The 16339-nt window shown below is 63.4% G+C and overlaps 1 protein-coding gene and 1 pseudogene across 1 annotated transcript; one reads left to right on the forward strand and one right to left on the reverse strand.

Annotated features, from left to right (window-relative positions):
- Positions 1-963: 963 nt before the first annotated feature.
- Positions 964-2383, forward strand: LOC119109654 (cAMP-dependent protein kinase catalytic subunit 3-like). The gene is made up of 2 exons (XM_037233372.1): positions 964-1198; positions 1576-2383. Exons 1-2 carry the CDS (start codon positions 974-976, stop codon positions 1699-1701), a joined length of 351 nt encoding a protein of 116 aa, XP_037089267.1. The 5' UTR covers positions 964-973; the 3' UTR covers positions 1702-2383.
- A 2176-nt stretch (positions 2384-4559) lies between these two features.
- On the reverse strand, positions 4560-15955 carry LOC119109881 (DNA replication licensing factor mcm7-like; annotated as a pseudogene).
- Between the last annotated feature and the right edge of the window lie 384 nt (positions 15956-16339).

Genomic DNA, 16339 nt, shown 5'->3' on the forward strand with positions numbered 1-16339 from the left:
CAGCCTGTCAGACTTTGAGCGTATGCGCGATCCCAAGTGATAACGGATATCACAAACAGCGACTCTTCGCTGATGAGCACACGCTTTGCTATGTTTGTCCTGTTCTTATCGGCGCGTGTCGGCATGGGGAGATGAAGGAAGGGGGGGGGGGAGGGGGCAACGCCCCGTCCCAAAACGTAGGGCAAAGTTCAGTGCAGACGTTACCCGCCGAAAGTTCGTTCGACAGGAATGCAGGCCCTACTCCACTATCACCCTGACTCCGAGCCCCAGCCTCGCTTCGGTTTCTCCCGATGCGGTTGTCACAAAAGATCGCGACGTTCTTGAGCAAGGCAGCCAGGCAGCCTTCATGTCGTGAGAACAGCTGACAAGCACGATCGGCGTCGTAACAGAAATCGATCATTTCGAAGTAGCCGCGTGCGTCCACCTCACGTTACCAGGAGTCTTATACAGACTGACTTCCGCCGCGCGGAGCGTGCTTTGGCAGGGTGCGTTGCTGAATCACCAGCTCGTGCGTCACGCTTCTCGTTACGCTTCGAACTGGCCAGCGGTGAGTTCGGTGGCAGCAAATGATGCCAGCCAACTCCTCCGCGGCCTGATGAGATCCTGGCCGGGACGGTGTTTGGCTTCGCTTGATTGGCGCCGCCGCCACTTCCGCCCGGCTCTCGCCAGCTTAGGCCGTCAAAAGCGACCCGCTCGATTGCTTTCAGCAGGTGCCGGAGTTGGATGATCAGGGGCCGGGCCTCGTCCCACCAGCGTGCCGCGAACGTCTCCGGAGTTGGCAGGCGCAGTCGCTTACGTGGGTGATATTGTGGCGAGGAGGCTGACGCACTGAATGGGAATAAGCTGGCGGGAGAACCGCTATGCCCCGAGACACTTACAGCGATGCCAAAGCAGCCGCGATGTGTTGATTGGACGGAGTTTGATAGCGATCCCTGTCGCGCTTATTGTAGGGACGCGGTCCTGGCACGGGGGTATGTCCCGCCACGTATCGTGCGTGCCATGCGTCGTCGTTCGTCACGCCGTCCACGAGAGGGTGTCCGTTCGTCGCGTTGCGTGCCACGCCGGCCCGGCCACGCCCCTACCTCACGCCATTGCTTCACGCCGGCTGCCTCCTTTCCAGAGCGGCGCAGAAGACGTCAAACGACACAGGTGGTTCAAAAATACCAATTGGGAGGAGGTTTACTACAGAAAACTCAAGGTGAGATCAAAAGTGCCCGCGCGCCTCGCGGAATCTCGAGCACCGCTGACGATGAACACTGCGTGGGAGTTGCGAGAGCTACGGATGCTGGGAGCTTACCCAATCTCCGCAGCTCTGGGTGCTTACCCCATCACTCGATGTCGAGAAGAAAACTTACATACGTTTTTGTGATCTTTCCTGTGCTTTTATTAAAACCCCGCACGTCTTTGGTGAGTCCCCTTACGTGGTATGGTGGACTTTTCTAAAATTATCGGGGAAAAAGAACGTCAGTTGCGAAAGCGTTGGTGTTGTCGAGAACACGCTGGCACAGAACACTCTGAGCGTCGCCGGGCCTCGCCGGCCATCGACCACTGCCCTGACCGGCGCCTCTGTTGCAGCCGCCCATCGTACCCAAAGTATCGTACGACGGCGACACGCGGAACTTTGACGACTACCCGGAGACGAACTGGCAGAAGGCGCCGGCCGCCAGCGAGAAGGACATGCGACACTTTCTCGACTTCTAGCGAGGTGCAGCGGGTGTGCAATGGACCTGGCCATACGGCCACGACTGTGTGGCGTGCGCCGGCGTGTCGAGCCGCGCCGTGCCGTGCCGTGCCGGGCCGGGCCGTGTCGTGCTGGGCCGGGCCGGGCCGGGCCGAGCCGTGTCGTGTCGGCCGGACGCTGGGAGGCGGCACGTCAACACCGCATGAGTGGCCCGCCACCCAGTTCGTCGGCGTTTGGTCGATGGCCGGCAGGGTCACGACCCCGGCGTGCCGTGGGCCGACACCGGCCGCCCCACCGCCGGCAGCGGTCGTGACCTGCCGTGACCTGCCGTGACCCCGCCCCGGCGGCCCGAGTCGAGGACACTGTTGCCTGGCTCAGCTGGAGCGCCGCTCCCCCGTGGTGCTCTGGCGACCGTGGCGCGCGTGTGGGAGGCGGTGGCGCCTCCGGCGCTGGCACGGTCCGTCCGCGGGACGAGCGGTCAGAGTTCGCGCGCCATGTGGTTCGCAGCCGGCTGGGATTGGTCGGCCGAGGTGCTTCCGCGAGTGATGCCTATTTATATCCCCTCGGGCGACGCGTTCCGTGTGGTCAGTTGACGTTTGTAGCGGAGTATGTTTAGACAACGGCTAGGACTTACGTGTTTCCTGCGACAATACCGCGCTGTCCCGTGATGCCAACAGACTGAAGAATAAGCTGTGTAAATGACATTTATGTGCATGTGTCAGTCTGTACATATACGAAGTGCGCACGCAATACCGAGTATCCGTTACGGGGAGGGGGATTGTGAGGGAAAGCGTGTTGCGCCACGTTGGCTATTCGCTTCGGAGTCCGTTGGCCCAGCTCCCACTTGGTTCACACGGCTGGCTCGGCGCCGTCCGCTCGGGCCCCGCGCCCAGCGCTTGAGAGCGCAGAACCGGGACCCCGGGTTGGCGTGCCGTCCCCGCACCGTCTACCAGCGCTTCGCCCCCACCCGCCTTTATCGGCACCGCCGAGGCTTACCGGCGCTCCGTCCGGCCGTCGGGGAGGGGAGGGGGAGATGGGCTGCGCAGGTTCGGCCCGGAGCGGGGGCCAGCTGGCGAACCCGCCGGGGACAGCTTGGGTTGGCCCGCCGGCGCGACCTTCAATTAGGTCGTCCTGGTTCACTCGGTGGTCGGGCCGCCCCCAGACGCCAGGCTGGCCAGCTCCGAATGCGGTCCCCCGGGCCCTCACCAAACAGGGCCGGCCTCCCTCCTCTCTGCCCGCGCTGGGACAGAACGCGCTGGAGTGGGCAATCGGGCCGGCCGTGGACCATACGTTGATGCTATTCTCTAGCCCATGCCGTTAGAAGGCGCATATTGAGATGACCTGGACTAGTCTCGGTGTTCCGTTTTATTTCGTTACTCGTTGTTGTTCTTTTCGCAGCTCAGCCCTTTGAACCGTACCAGGATCCGCAGATGACGGTTCTCGCAGATCGCCATCGCAGACGCAGACGGCGTCTCGACTTTTAGGGCGCACCAGCTCAAATAGCTGCACCAGAAGGCGAAGGCGTTACAAGAATGCCACCTGCACGCTCGGACGCATCAGATGCTTCGTAAGCCAGCGGTTGCAGAGGTCGGATCGGCCACGTGGCGCGGGGGCCGGTACGGACCGCACGGCCGTCGACGCCATGCCGCGGCACCTCGGCGTGTCCGGCGGGGCTCTCAGATCCCCTCTCGCCGACTGTAGCTTCGCCTTCACTGCGCCGCCGCGGCCGAGGCCGCCGGCCGGGGAGGCGCCGTGAGCAGGCGCAGCAGACGGCGGGGCGGGTCCGCTTGGTGACGGCTTGCTACAGCCTGGCGCCCAGCCACAGGCGTCCTGCGATTGTGCCAAAATGTGCGCAGCGTACGCTCGCCGCCGGACGGCGCGCAGAGGTCAGGGGGAAGGGGAAATGTCAACCGGGGGCCAGGGTGCTAGCTGACAGGCCGACGTCGCCGCCCAGCCCGGCGTTTGTTTCTTTTTACGGTCGGACTCGCTGAGGGCCTCAATGGAAAGTTCGGGGTGACCCGTGAACAGATCCGACAGACAGGAAACCCAGCGTGACAAGTCATCAGCAGAGCATATACACAGGCCCCAGGCCCAGAAGCGCGCGGTACCCACTCGGCACGAGCCGGGCGCCGCTTGGCGGCCCCCGGTATGATAACCGGGACGATCCGCGTTCTGGGTGCGGGAATGGTGGCCCCCCGAACAGGCTCCTCGCGGGCACGTGCCCGCGAGGAGCGGCGAACCGTCAGTCCGATGTATGTCCGGTTCTCCTCAGTGCGGGCGTGCGGGGTCGCCAGCGCGGCATCACCGTTGATACAGGGCCTCCCCACCCCGCCCCAGCCGCCACGCTGCGCAGCTTGGAGCCCGCAGGCACCTGAGACGCAGGTACCTGAGACGCCGGCGCTGTGCGGCCTTCACGTGCCAGTGTCGACAGATTGTAAATAAGCCTGGTACGCGGATCGGCGGCGTGCGCCCACCTACCGGAAGGTTCCGTGCCAGTCGCGTTGTCAGGAGCTCAGCTGTGAGTCTGTGGATGTGTTCAATTTTTGAATAAAACATATTTATCGAGGCGTGTATTCCGTAAGAGGCGTCGAACAGCGTTGGCAACAACAGCGTCGGCGCTGACGAGCAAGGCGCATCATCGATGTGGTGTGGGGGCGCGGGCATCAGCCCGGCCGGCGGCGACAGAGGCGGGCGAGGGGGGATCGGACGCTGACCCGGTACAAGTCTGGTCACACACCTCATGCACCCGTGGGGGCGCGGCCCCATCGCGCCGATTCAGCTACACCCGCAGACGCGAACATAAAGAACCAATGTCAGGAGAAGAAACGCACGGCGCGGCGCTGCGGCCGGCGGATGTTCGGCGCGCCGGTCGCGGCTCGGGACGCGCGGGCGGCACCTCCTACAACTCACTGGGTTGCTGGTTTCGCCGCTACTACGCTCGCCAGCCAGCCCGCAGATCGGCGCGCCTCGTACAAACCGCACAAAATGACGTACAAAGGCGACGAGCGGCAGCTGCGGAGGACGGGAGCCGGCGCGCCGCTCAGACGAACGTAAGCCGGGTGCGGCCTTGGTTCAGCATCCACACGTTCAGGTCCTGGTAGCTGTCGAGGCACTGCTCGATCTGGTCGGGCGTGAAGCCCTTGCTGGCGCACAACTCCTGCACGTCGGCCAGCCGCACCGTGCCGGCCACGCCGGCCAGCCCCTTCACCAGCTGCGGAGCGGGGCGGGGAGCAGAGCGTCAGACGGGAGTGTCCTGGCCCACCGAGGAGAGCAGGCGACGCACGTCGCACCTCCGAGACCATGCGGCACACGAGCTCCGACCGACGCCTTGCGTCAGCTGCATCCGCCGCACGGCGGCGGTCGGCTGCGCCAGAGAGCGCTCTCGCACTAATGGTCGTGCCAGCTACAGGAGTCGATAAACAACCAGTCCAGCGCCGTAGATGGACCGCCCGGCTGCGGCCGACACTCGGTAATCGGATGGGACAAAACGCCTTTACGGGTGGACGCGGCATGACGCAGCCAGCGAGCGCTCCGTGCGCATGCGCAGCAACTAAATACGATATCGCGTACGTCTTCCTACAGTTGCGCTGCATCCCTCGGGGGCCAGGCATGCCCAGCTGCGAACGAGTTCTAATAGGCAAAACCTTTTGGGACGAAGAAACAAGTCCGTTAGACATGTAAACCACATTGCCGCGTACCACCCCGGCAGCGACAATATGCTACTTTACCTCGCAAACGCATATTTAACATGCGTACTATAAATGGGCATTTCCAGGCGAAATTCAAAAGTTTTCTCCGTCCAACCCAGCCGACAGCGATGTAATTACTCTAGCTGGCAAACGCAGTTTTCCCAAGAGATACGGGCAGTCCACGAATCAATTACGGGGCGGCGCGTTATGCATGTCAGGTGAAATGGCTTTAGCCTCACAGATACGTTGCCCTCTGATCTGTGACGACCTGATCCCTACGCCGTGCGTCTGCAATCCAGGCCAAATGGAAAAACAGCAATCCCGGCTGGATGGAAAACCACGCAGCGTGCAAATTTCGATTTATTCCTTCACATGTTCCTTGATTAGCTTCAAGATTCTTGAGATGATATCGTGCGTGCCCTTCCCTCTAAACGGGCATCAAAAGCGAGCCAAAAACACATGCCAATCTCCGTTCTCCCATGGATATGCCTTACCCAGCTCGACACCTTCATCAGTGCTCCACGAACTATCCCCAATAGCGGCGACAGAAAGTTCCAGCAGGACTCACACAAGACCAGTTCCATCACGCACTTCACCAACGAGAAAGCATTGCAAACCTCAAAGATGGCGTTGGCGGTAGAGACGGGTGCGCGGCTCTCTACGTCGCAGTTCAGCGAGTCCTTGGACTTCTCCAGCAGCCGCATGGCCTCGTTGACGTCCTCCTTCTCCACCGTGTCCACCAGACGGAGCCGGGCCAGCGCCGTGGACAGGCGAAGTATCGCCAGCAAGTTGCGAGCCGAGGTGAACGTCATGTCCTTGTTGTTGCGGGCTTCGCGACGCAGCTCGACGTACGCGCCTGCGAGGGCGGGGGAGGCGGCGCCGTCAGCGATGCGAGGCGGCGGTAAGACGCCGGGAGCGATGCCGAGGTTCGACACACGCGCTGGGGAATGGAGGATGGGGGTGGGGGGGGGGGGGGGGGAGGAGTGTGGTCACCGATAAGCCAGGCATCTGTGGGGCACGAGGATAGCCCGGCAATACTCCCGGGCGAAGGTCACGCAGAACCCAGAGGGAATACCCGGCACACCAGCTCTAGGGACCGGCGAGGGCTAGGATGCTGATGGAGCCTCCTGTCTCGCACCCCACGACAGTGTCACCAAGCCTGCCAGAATATGTGCGCCATCCCGTCCACATACAGCGAACGCACGAGCTTAAGCCGTTCGTTGAACTACTGCAACTGGGGGGAGGGGAGTGGGTAATGATATCGCCAGGTCACTTCAACCGGCGTGGGCAACGATGCTGACGAACGCCAGATATCGAGCAAAACACGCCTGTAGTCAGCATGCGCGCCGCAGCCGCGCCCGACCTTTGGCGGCCGGGTGGCTGGGCCTCCGCCGTCTCCGCCGCCGGCGGGATCAGGCTGGAGGTCTGGGTCGATGTCCACGTCGAGTCAGGGCATGATCAAGAGCGGAATCGGGACCCGGGGGCGGGATTACGGCCGGGATCGGGGTCGGGATCAGGGTCGGCACTGTCGACGGCGCCGTGATCTGGGGCGGGCCGTCGGCGTCGGAGCCGGATACTCACTGACGAGGTACTCGGCCAGACTCTCCGGCACGCGCGGCTGCTTGCGCCGGCACAGCGCCACGTAGCGCCGGATGAGCCGCATGCTCAGCGGCTCGAACTGCGTCGGCGGCTGCACGCAGTTCTGGTGCACGTACGTGATGTGCTGGGCCAGCCTGCCGACGGACGGTCAGAGGGTCATCCGGCGCGGCGGCGGGCCGGTAGGCGTACGGGCGAGCGAGCGGACAGCCCCCGGCCGATGGCCACGAGCGAGGCGCGACCGGAGCCAGACATCACGGTCAGGTATCGCACTGTGGCGAGTGTTTACACCACATGCGATACGACGTCGGTGTCCCGGACCAGCCCAGCGCAGCACCCAGTGTTGCTGGTGGCATCACCTCACACCCCATGTCAGCCTTGCATCATGACATCCAGTCGGAGCATTGCCAGACGGAAGTCACGCGGCCAGCGCCCGGGAACCCCGGGGAGACGGCCCCCCCCCCCCCCCCGGAGCCCGTTCCGGCGCCCGGTTCCGCCGGCGCCTGACCTGAGGTCATTGTCGCGGTCGGCCTTGTCCATGAGCAGCCAGAGCAGGTCGAAGCGGGACAGCAGCGCCGCCGGCAGCTGGATGTTGGCCTCCACTGAGCGCTTGGGATTGTAGCGGCCGTAGGCCGGGTTGGCGGCCGCCAGGATGGAGACCCGGGCGTTCAGTGACGTCATGATGCCCGCCTGAAATCCAGCACGGGGCGCTGTCAGCGCCGGCACACAAGGTCAGCGGCGGCACGCGGCCCCGTTCCAAACGGGGCGCGAGCCACTGGCCCGTCGCTCTTCCTAAACGGACGTGAGTGCGATTGTATCGCAGGCAATCGGTTTGTCCAAATCGCCCCACGAGCCGACTGGTCGGGATCACGGGGCCGTGCCAACTCGGTGCTAAGCGCTGGAAGCGAATTGGCAGCGAGAAATGGAAAGAGGAACAGGCAGCCGGCGTAGAAATGAAAGCGTAGTCGTCGTACCAACGTCATCTCGCATTCAGGGTGAGAACCGCTTCGCATGTGCGACTGGTTCATGCTTGTCACAATACAATACGTGCGCTAAACGGCCAAACCAACGTTGTTCGCGCCAACGGCCAAACCGTGGACGTTTCCGTCGATTGATTCCTAGAAGCACAGCCGAACTTAGCCCGCGCTTTCGCGCAAGAGAAATGTGCGTCACATCCTCCGCCAGCGGCCACCTTTCGGACCGGACAATCGACTCCGACAGGCGGGCCGCGGGGGTGGAGCCGCGGCGTCCGGCGGCGCCGCCGTTTGGCTTGGCGGGGCGTGGCGGCCCGCCGGAGCCGCCCCCGGGCGTCTAGTCTCCGGCGGCGGCTGCGGCGAGCCTCAGACGGCGCCTTGATGTGCCGTCCGCGCCAGCCACATCACCGGCGCCATGAGTCAGCCGGCGCCTCACAAAGGCGGTCAGCCATCCTGTCTGAGCGCCTGTTATCGGCCGCCCGGCGGGAGTTCCGCTGTTTACAGTGCCGGAAGCGGCCCGGCAGCAGCCGGCCGCGGCCGCCGCGCGCCAGGAGAGCACCCACCGACGCGCCGACGGTTCTCACCAGGACGTGGCCGCGTTCTCATCCCATCGCCCGGCCGTGATTAAATCACCGTCAAATTCACTCCGAATCGATGACGATGGTCGCGCGCCGACGGAGACCGAGGGTGATAACCCTGCGCCACCTCTGCCACATCGGCGAGCCGGCGGCGGCCATCGGACAGACCAGCGCAGAGACTCGGGCGGGTGGCGGGCGGCCGACCGCACCGCCGCTGCGGGAGGCCGCGGAAGCTCCAGCCGCCGGCCACATCCACCAGCGCGCGTGGCCACAGCGCACTAAGGCTCTTCTGTTCTCCGAAAAGTCACGATGAACCTTTGTCCGACGCGATCGCAGCGCGACACATCCGTGTTTTCTGTTTACGTCATCGTAACTTTCGTGACAATAACTGCGCATGGTGCGCGTACCACGCGTCCCTTTAACAATGGAAACTACAAATTATGCTGTTTGTAATGCATAACACACCTTTTCATCGTCCGCGGGGGTCCCAGGCGCCAAGATTGACTTGTTTATGATTGAACCAGTTGCGCCATTTCTGTCTAGCTTCAATCAAGTGACGGAAATAAGTTCTGCGCGTCCGACAAGGATCATGCGTGACGTCACGTATGCTGATGATGGTCGAAGTTTTAGGGTGCGCCGACTGCGATGGTTATTTTGCGCCGTGAGGCCACGTAGACTCTTTGTCATCTGGATTGGTCCAATTACATCTATACCACGCTTTTTCGTTACGGTGCACAGTTAACTGCGCAGATATGACACGGATATCAAATGGACTGAATAAATGGTTCAACACCGCTCGATGAAATTTACAGCACGGTGCATCTCAAAACAAGCATGTCGCATTCGCGCTACCAAAAACCTACCCGTACACCCACGTCAATGGGACTTCATCACGCAACCAGGTGCTGATGCTCTACGGCATCACCCGCCTCTCCCCCTGCCAGGAAGGACAGACATCGCGCTGGATGTCGGCGCGACCCAACCCGCAGTAAAGAGGTGTCCTCAACAACCGGTGAGCATACTGATGAGCGGGAGTACTGACCGTGCGTCTTACGCAACGCACACTTCAACCCCGCACGCGTGCCCACACAGCAGGCGGATGTCGACGGCCACCCCGTCCTGACGTTACTGCAGGCGCAACGATGTCCAATATTGCTCTGGACCCATCGTGAAACAGGCTGAAAGCGCCGTATTGCGCAGCGCACGAGCTTTAACGTGCTACTGGTTTTAATCAATGCCGCAAGCACAGCTGTAAGCTCTGATTAAGGCCCACAGCTTGTATAAAAAGCAGGTTAAACTGGCTTTAATTTCGGCTCTGAGTCCGGGCGGGACGGCCCCGACAGGTCAGATAAGACGCGCGGTCTGATGGCACCGCGCCGGTAACGCCCGTCAACAGTCACAACGCCGTTAGCCCCACCCCGAGAGCCCGACAGAATAAGAACGCTCGGGACCAATCTGTGACCGCGGGAGCCGGCCGGTCCTGCTCAGCAGCCGGCGGACCTAGAAGCCAGCGCCAGCTCCAGCTCTCCGCCAGCCTCAAGAGCGCCATGGAGCGTGGCCCAGTGCGGATCGCGTTCGAAGAGGCCAGGCAGCAGTTCTCGCGGCTGCTGGAGCAGACACCGCTCAGCGGCGCCCTTCTGGCCGCCACGTTCGCCCAACTGGAGGCATGTCTGGCGGCCGGCGAGCGGCTGCAGGAGCGCCAGTGGCGCCACCTGCGGCGTCGCCTGGCCGCCCGCTGGCGCCGCCACAGCCAGGCCGCATGCCAGCCGCGCCTGCAGCAGCTGGCGCACCACCGCCGACTGCTGGCCGAGCAGCAGCCGCGCCTGACGACCTGCTGGCCGAGGCGCACCGCCAGCTGGAGCGGCTGGCCGAGCCGCCCTCCGACCTGCCCAGCCGGCTGCAGCGCAAATGGGACAGCATGATCGCAGTGGACGCGGACGGGGACGACGCTACTCCGCCGCCGGCGCCGGACGAAGACGCCGCTGCTCCGCCGCCGGCCACGGACGGAGACGCCGCTGCTCCGCCGCGCACCCTGAAGCCGTGGCTGATCGAGGGCCTGACGCTGGCTGAGACGTGCGTGAAGGGGCGCCTGCTGGAGCGGCTGCGCCAGCTCGAGTCGCAGCTGGACTGGCTCCGTAGCCAGCGCGACACCCAGTACCGGCCGGCCTGCGACTACGGCCACTGCCTGCGTCGCTTCCTCACCTGCACCGAGAAGACGGCACACAGCACCAAAGAGCTCATGAAGGTGAGGCTGCCGTCTGCCGTTCAGGCAGGGGTCAGTTTCGCGTGAGTCCGACCTCCCGGCAGCAAACCAACAGCTTCGGGTCCAGCTCCCGCCCAGAGGAACGCATAATGAATACTTAGCGTGATGTACCAAAGAATCGCAACTGGCAAATCCTTTCCAGGTCAAAAGTATTTTCAACCTATGCAACTGCGTGTTACCTATGCTGCACGCCGTATGCTGTATATGTAGGGCGAGCATCGTACGCGCATCACTGGGGTTTGTTACGGCTAGTCATTGGGGCTTGCACGACATTGTGTATAAGTGTGCTTCGTGGATATCAAATATCTCTTCAAGCAACAAAATCGAATACAAACCTGTAAAATACATCAACACCGTTGAGTGCGTAAAACAGGCAACCAAATTGACCAGCCATGGAAGCTGTCCCCTAACCCCACGAGCCCGGGCTCCAACGGCGTCGGATGTCACACGTCCCGGTCGCCGGCAGGCGCGCGCTGACGTACGCCTGCACGCGGCCTGGGTACGCGAGCACCACCACCGGCTGCGTCGTCCGCCACCGGCGGCGACGACGACCGACGGCCGACTGCGGCGCCTCGGCCGAGCTGCGCCACTACGACGAGCAGCTGGAGGAGGGCGAGCCGGGCCCGGCGCCGGCAGACAGCCAGCCACGCGTCGACCGCACCGCCGGGCCGCCGCCGCTCGACGAGAAGCTGCTGTACGCGCGCCTCGACGCCGACGAGAGCCGCGCCCTGGTGGGGCGCCGCGGAGCGCGGCTGCTGGTACCCGGTGGAGTTCGCGCTGGCGCACGACCGGCTCACGCTCACCGCCGACTGCGTGGTGGCCATGTTCGTGTGCTGCCGGTGCCGCGGCCGCTGCAGCTGCCAGTGGACGCGGCTGGCGCTGGCCGCGCAGCGCCGCGTGCCCGAGCGGCCGGCGCGCAAGCGCGGCTGGGGCTGGCGCAAGATGCGCATGGCCACGCAGCTGATCCGGCTGCTGCACAGCTCGCAGCTGGAGGTCTGATGTTCGCCGGCGTCGCGCTCTCCGCGCCCCGACGCGCGGTAAATCAACGGAACCGAGGACGGGGCGGAGGCTGACAGGCGACGGGCGACACGGCGGCCAGCGCTGTGAGCCGCCGGCGGCTCGCCAGAGGGAGAGATGGACCCTGGACACACTCCGCAGGGCGTCTGGCCCAACTGATTTAATGCGCACACGAAGGGAATGAAGTCTAGAGAACATATGTGCCATTCATACCATAAGTAACTTCCCTAACGGACCTGGTCCCATTCCAGCTAAGTCTTCTATGAGTTCTAAGAGCCGTCGACTGCGTGAGATCAATAATGCCATAAAAACCTTTATCTTAATAAATATAATTCAAACCTTGAAACGTTGATCACTTAAGTTCCACAGCATGGCTGCACAAACCAGCCTTCAACGCATTCTCACCTACGGACGAGGCTAAAAAAAAACACTGTTCGAAAGTCCGCAGCCCTGACTGCTCGCAAAGCGGCGCCGCCCGCCCGTGGTGACCTGACCTTAGCGATGGAGATGGTCTGCTGTTCCATGACCTCGTGAATGGCGGTACGGTCGTGGTCGGCCATCTTGTCGAACTCGTCGATGCAGCAGATGCCCTGGTCGGCCAGCACCAGGGCGCCGCCCTCCAGCACCATTTGGTCGGTGAGCGGGTCCTTCATGACGGCCGCCGTGAGTCCGACCCCCGACGAGCCGCGACCCGTCGTGTACTGGCCTGCGGGCAGAGCGGGCGGAGCAGTCAGGCGAGCAGCGCCTCCTGACCATGTGGAGCGGGCGGAGCGGGCAGAGCGGGCAGAGCGGTCAAGCCAGCCGGGTCTCCTGACCGTGTGGAGCGGGCGGAGCGGTCAGGAGAGCCGCGCCACTTCATCAAACGTGCCGCTTTCAGAGCGAACGGAGCCACGTAACCAGACATGTCGAGAGCAGAACAATACGCAGCCAAAGGGCGCTTGTCAGCATACGGTTAAAATAAATCAAAACAACGACAGCACGCACCCGACGTGGGCACGATATAAGCATTGGAAGTTCCGCGGTCGGCACGACCTGCCGGGCGCGAAATGTGTCGAAGTGCTGGCACGCGAGCCAAGCCGGCGCGCCGGTGGGGAGGACTCACTGCGGGGAGCCAGACGGTCGATATAGCCGAGCAGCTGCGACTTGGCCACGCCCGGGTCTCCCATCAGGCAGATGTTGATACTGCCGCGGATCTTCATGCCGTTGGGGTTGGTGTCGACGCCGCCGACCAACAGCAGCAGCAGCGCCTTCTTGACGTCTTCCATGCCGAAGATCTCCGGCGCGATCGACTGGGCCAGCTTCTCGTAGAAGTCGTCCTGCGAGACCAGTCGGATCTCGTCCTCGGTCAGCAGGTCACAGTCGGCCTCGTCGTCGTCCGTCTTGTTCATCTGGATCAGCCGCTGCCGGACGGAGTGGGACGGCGTCAAGCGTCGGCTGACGGGCCCCGGTTGACACCGGTGGCGCCGGACGGAGGGGGATGGGGCGCCGGCTGACGGGCCCAGGCCGGCCCCGATGGCGCCGGACGGGGGGGATGGGGCGGCCGGCGGGCCCCGGTTGACACCGGTGGCGCCGGACGGGGGGGATGGGGCGCCGGCTGACGGGCCCCGGCCGGCCCCGATGGCGCCGACGGAGGGGGATGGGGCGCGCCGTTGACGGGCCAGGTTGACACCGGTGGCGCCGGACGGAGGGGGATGGGGCGCCGGCTGACGGGTCCCGGCCGACCGGACGCACGACGCACAGGTCAGTCAGTCAGTGGTGTGCGACGCAGAGACAGTGTGCAAGTCATCACCAGTGGTTGCCACCTAGCAGCCATTGGCCCCGCCATTGCTGACGAAGCCATACGACACAACGTAATGCAGGCAGTTAGCGTTCGTGGCACCCTTGACGCGCACGCACTGGTTACTCGAGTAAATCGTGCCGGCAGCTATAATCTTTATCCCCCCCCCCCCTTTGCATCCCTCCCTGACGTTTCGCCATGCGTTAATACCAGTAGCGCAACAGCATCAATATGTGAAACTACCACGCTAAACAAATACAACCTGTTCTCAGTGACGGAAAAGGCGGCCCGATCAGCAGCAGCCCCGGGCACCGCCACCCGACTGGCCTCCGCAGCGGCCCAAGCCGGACACGGGCACGGGCCGGCCGTCAGCCAGCGGCCTGCACTCACGTTGCGCGTCCATGTACGTTCGCTGAGCAGGCCGGCGGTGGAGGGCAGCGAAGACGGCGGCGCGCGCCACGGGCAGGAAGATGCCCGTCACGGCCACGTGGTCGCCGGGCTGCGTCAGCCGCGTCAGTCGCCGCGGCACACGATCGTCATCGACGCGGGATGTTGACCACCGGCACCTGGTCGCTCTGTCAACGGAGGGGAGGGGACGTCGGTCAGCGGGGGGGATGTTGCCCACCGGCACTGGTCGCTCTGTCAAGCGAGGAGCACGTCGGTCAAGGGGTGGGATGTTGCCCACGGCACATGGTCGGTCTGCCGAGCGGGGCAACGCGGCGGTCAGCGGCGCGACCACGGCTCCATCGGCGAGTTGGCCGGGCGGGGGTCAGCTGCGGAGTAGTTTTACAACGGGACCCGGCCGTGAGCCGAGACAATGGTCGCTCTAGGCAGACGGGGGCCGAGCAGGCGGGTGAGCGCGTCATCAGTGGAGCGGGGTCACGGGCGGCGGGCGCGGCGCTTAACGGGTCTTTGCGAAGTGGAACGGCAGTCAGACCCGAGGTCAACTGCAGGCAAGAGGGCGGTAGACACAGCGAAGGGAACGGAGGAGAGACATGCTACATCTGGTCATTGCCCACCTTACGATGGCGGCCAGACCATTCTAGAGCCGTTCAGAAGCCGACAAATCACAGACCACATGGATCGCCCAAAGCATCAACGGTCCGACCAACAGCCAACGGTCTAGATCCCTTTAGCTAATCGTCATGCAGCGAAACGTGTCAGACCCGTATCCATATCACGTACAAATAAATGTCGCCATCGGCAACAGTCGTCATTTCCGAGCAACTAAGCGAAAGGTCGCTGCCGTGCGCCGAGCTCGCCACGTCGCGGCACGAACTCACGTGTTCCGGATCTTGATCTCCTGGAACTTGACGAACTTGGAGCCGCGCGACTGCACGTACAGCCGGCCTCCGGACTTGTTGACGCGGCAGTCCTCGCTGGGACACATCAGCAGCGGCATGAAGGACGGCGAGTTGATCTGCGCCACCAGGAAAAAACAGCGGCGAACGCGTCAGCAAACGGCTCTCCGCCGCGCGCGTAGCCGGATGTGATGTAGGATGTGCATGTGACGCAAGATAACACTCTTCCCACTGTGAGGCAAGCCGCCGTAGCATGGCCATCGGCGAGTAGTCTATCGGACGTAAACGTCATTAACTAATCAACGGCATCCTAATCGCGAAAACGGCATCGCATGACCCCAGCGATAATCGCGACATGCATCGGGCACTCACATCATGATGGCAGGCCGAATAACTGGACTGCTCTGGCGTTGGCATCATCACATACACGGACTGTCTGGGCGCTACGGCCGACGGGCAGCGCGGCTGGACGGCACGGAGCACTCCGTCACTCATACAACACGGCCATCCGAACTACACGGACCCTCGCCGATCACCAGGCAATCAGCAGATAGCCTGTCTGGATGCCGTGCTAGGCGCGTCGCTCAAGTGCCGTCTAAGGGGCGTGTCTCGCCGGGGGAGGGGGGGAGGGGGGGGGGGGGGCTCACCGGCTGGTACGTCTCGGCGCCGCACTGGTCGCACGTGTAGGTGGCCACCTGCAGCATGGGCTTGACCTCGGTGGCCCGCGTCACGATGCCCTTGACCTGCACCAGCTTGCCGATGTGCTCGGCCTTGATATCGCGCACGGCCACGTGTTTGGCGGTCGCCGGCAGTCGGACACCACCTCGCTGCAGACACGGCCGCGCCAGGTCAGGCCATGGCAGGTCATGGGAGGCCCTTCCGGCGGTCAGAGGGTCGACGAGGGGCCGCATCCCGACAAACATATGCTTTTGACCAATCGACACACGTGCTGAGCCGTGCTACGCCAGCGGCAGCATTTCAACAAATGCCACTCAAGCAACGAGGAGAAAGCTCAAACCTGACCGAACACACCAAGTCACGGTGCGTCGTTTTAGATTCGAGCCAACAAACAGTGTCATGTCTGCCCGTGTCAGGCAGACTGGCCAGCGCGGTGACCAGCCGGAACACTCACAATCTGCGCATCAGCTCGGAGGGTACTTGTTGCGCGGGTCCCGGCTCTCGCCCGGCTGCCGCAGCCGCTCCTCCATCAGCATGCGGTGCTCGATGTAGACGTCCAGCGCGTCGCGGGCCGCCACCTGTCAACGCCCCAGGTGCCGTCACAGCCACAGCCGGGCCCGCAGCGCGGCGCGGCGCTGGGTACGGCCACGCGAAGGTGGGCTCAAACGGCTTGTGCAGACGGGGCTGGTGTGGACAATCGTGTACAGTATTCACCGAATGGTGTCAACTGGAGCACACGATATCCTCGCTTGTTACCGATCTGAGAGTTAGTGTCAACTGGAGCA

The sequence above is a fragment of the Pollicipes pollicipes genome, unplaced genomic scaffold (assembly GCF_011947565.3).
Source record: "Pollicipes pollicipes isolate AB1234 unplaced genomic scaffold, Ppol_2.1 Scaffold_7231;HRSCAF=8579_pilon_pilon_pilon, whole genome shotgun sequence".
Classification (NCBI taxonomy): domain Eukaryota; kingdom Metazoa; phylum Arthropoda; class Thecostraca; order Pollicipedomorpha; family Pollicipedidae; genus Pollicipes; species Pollicipes pollicipes.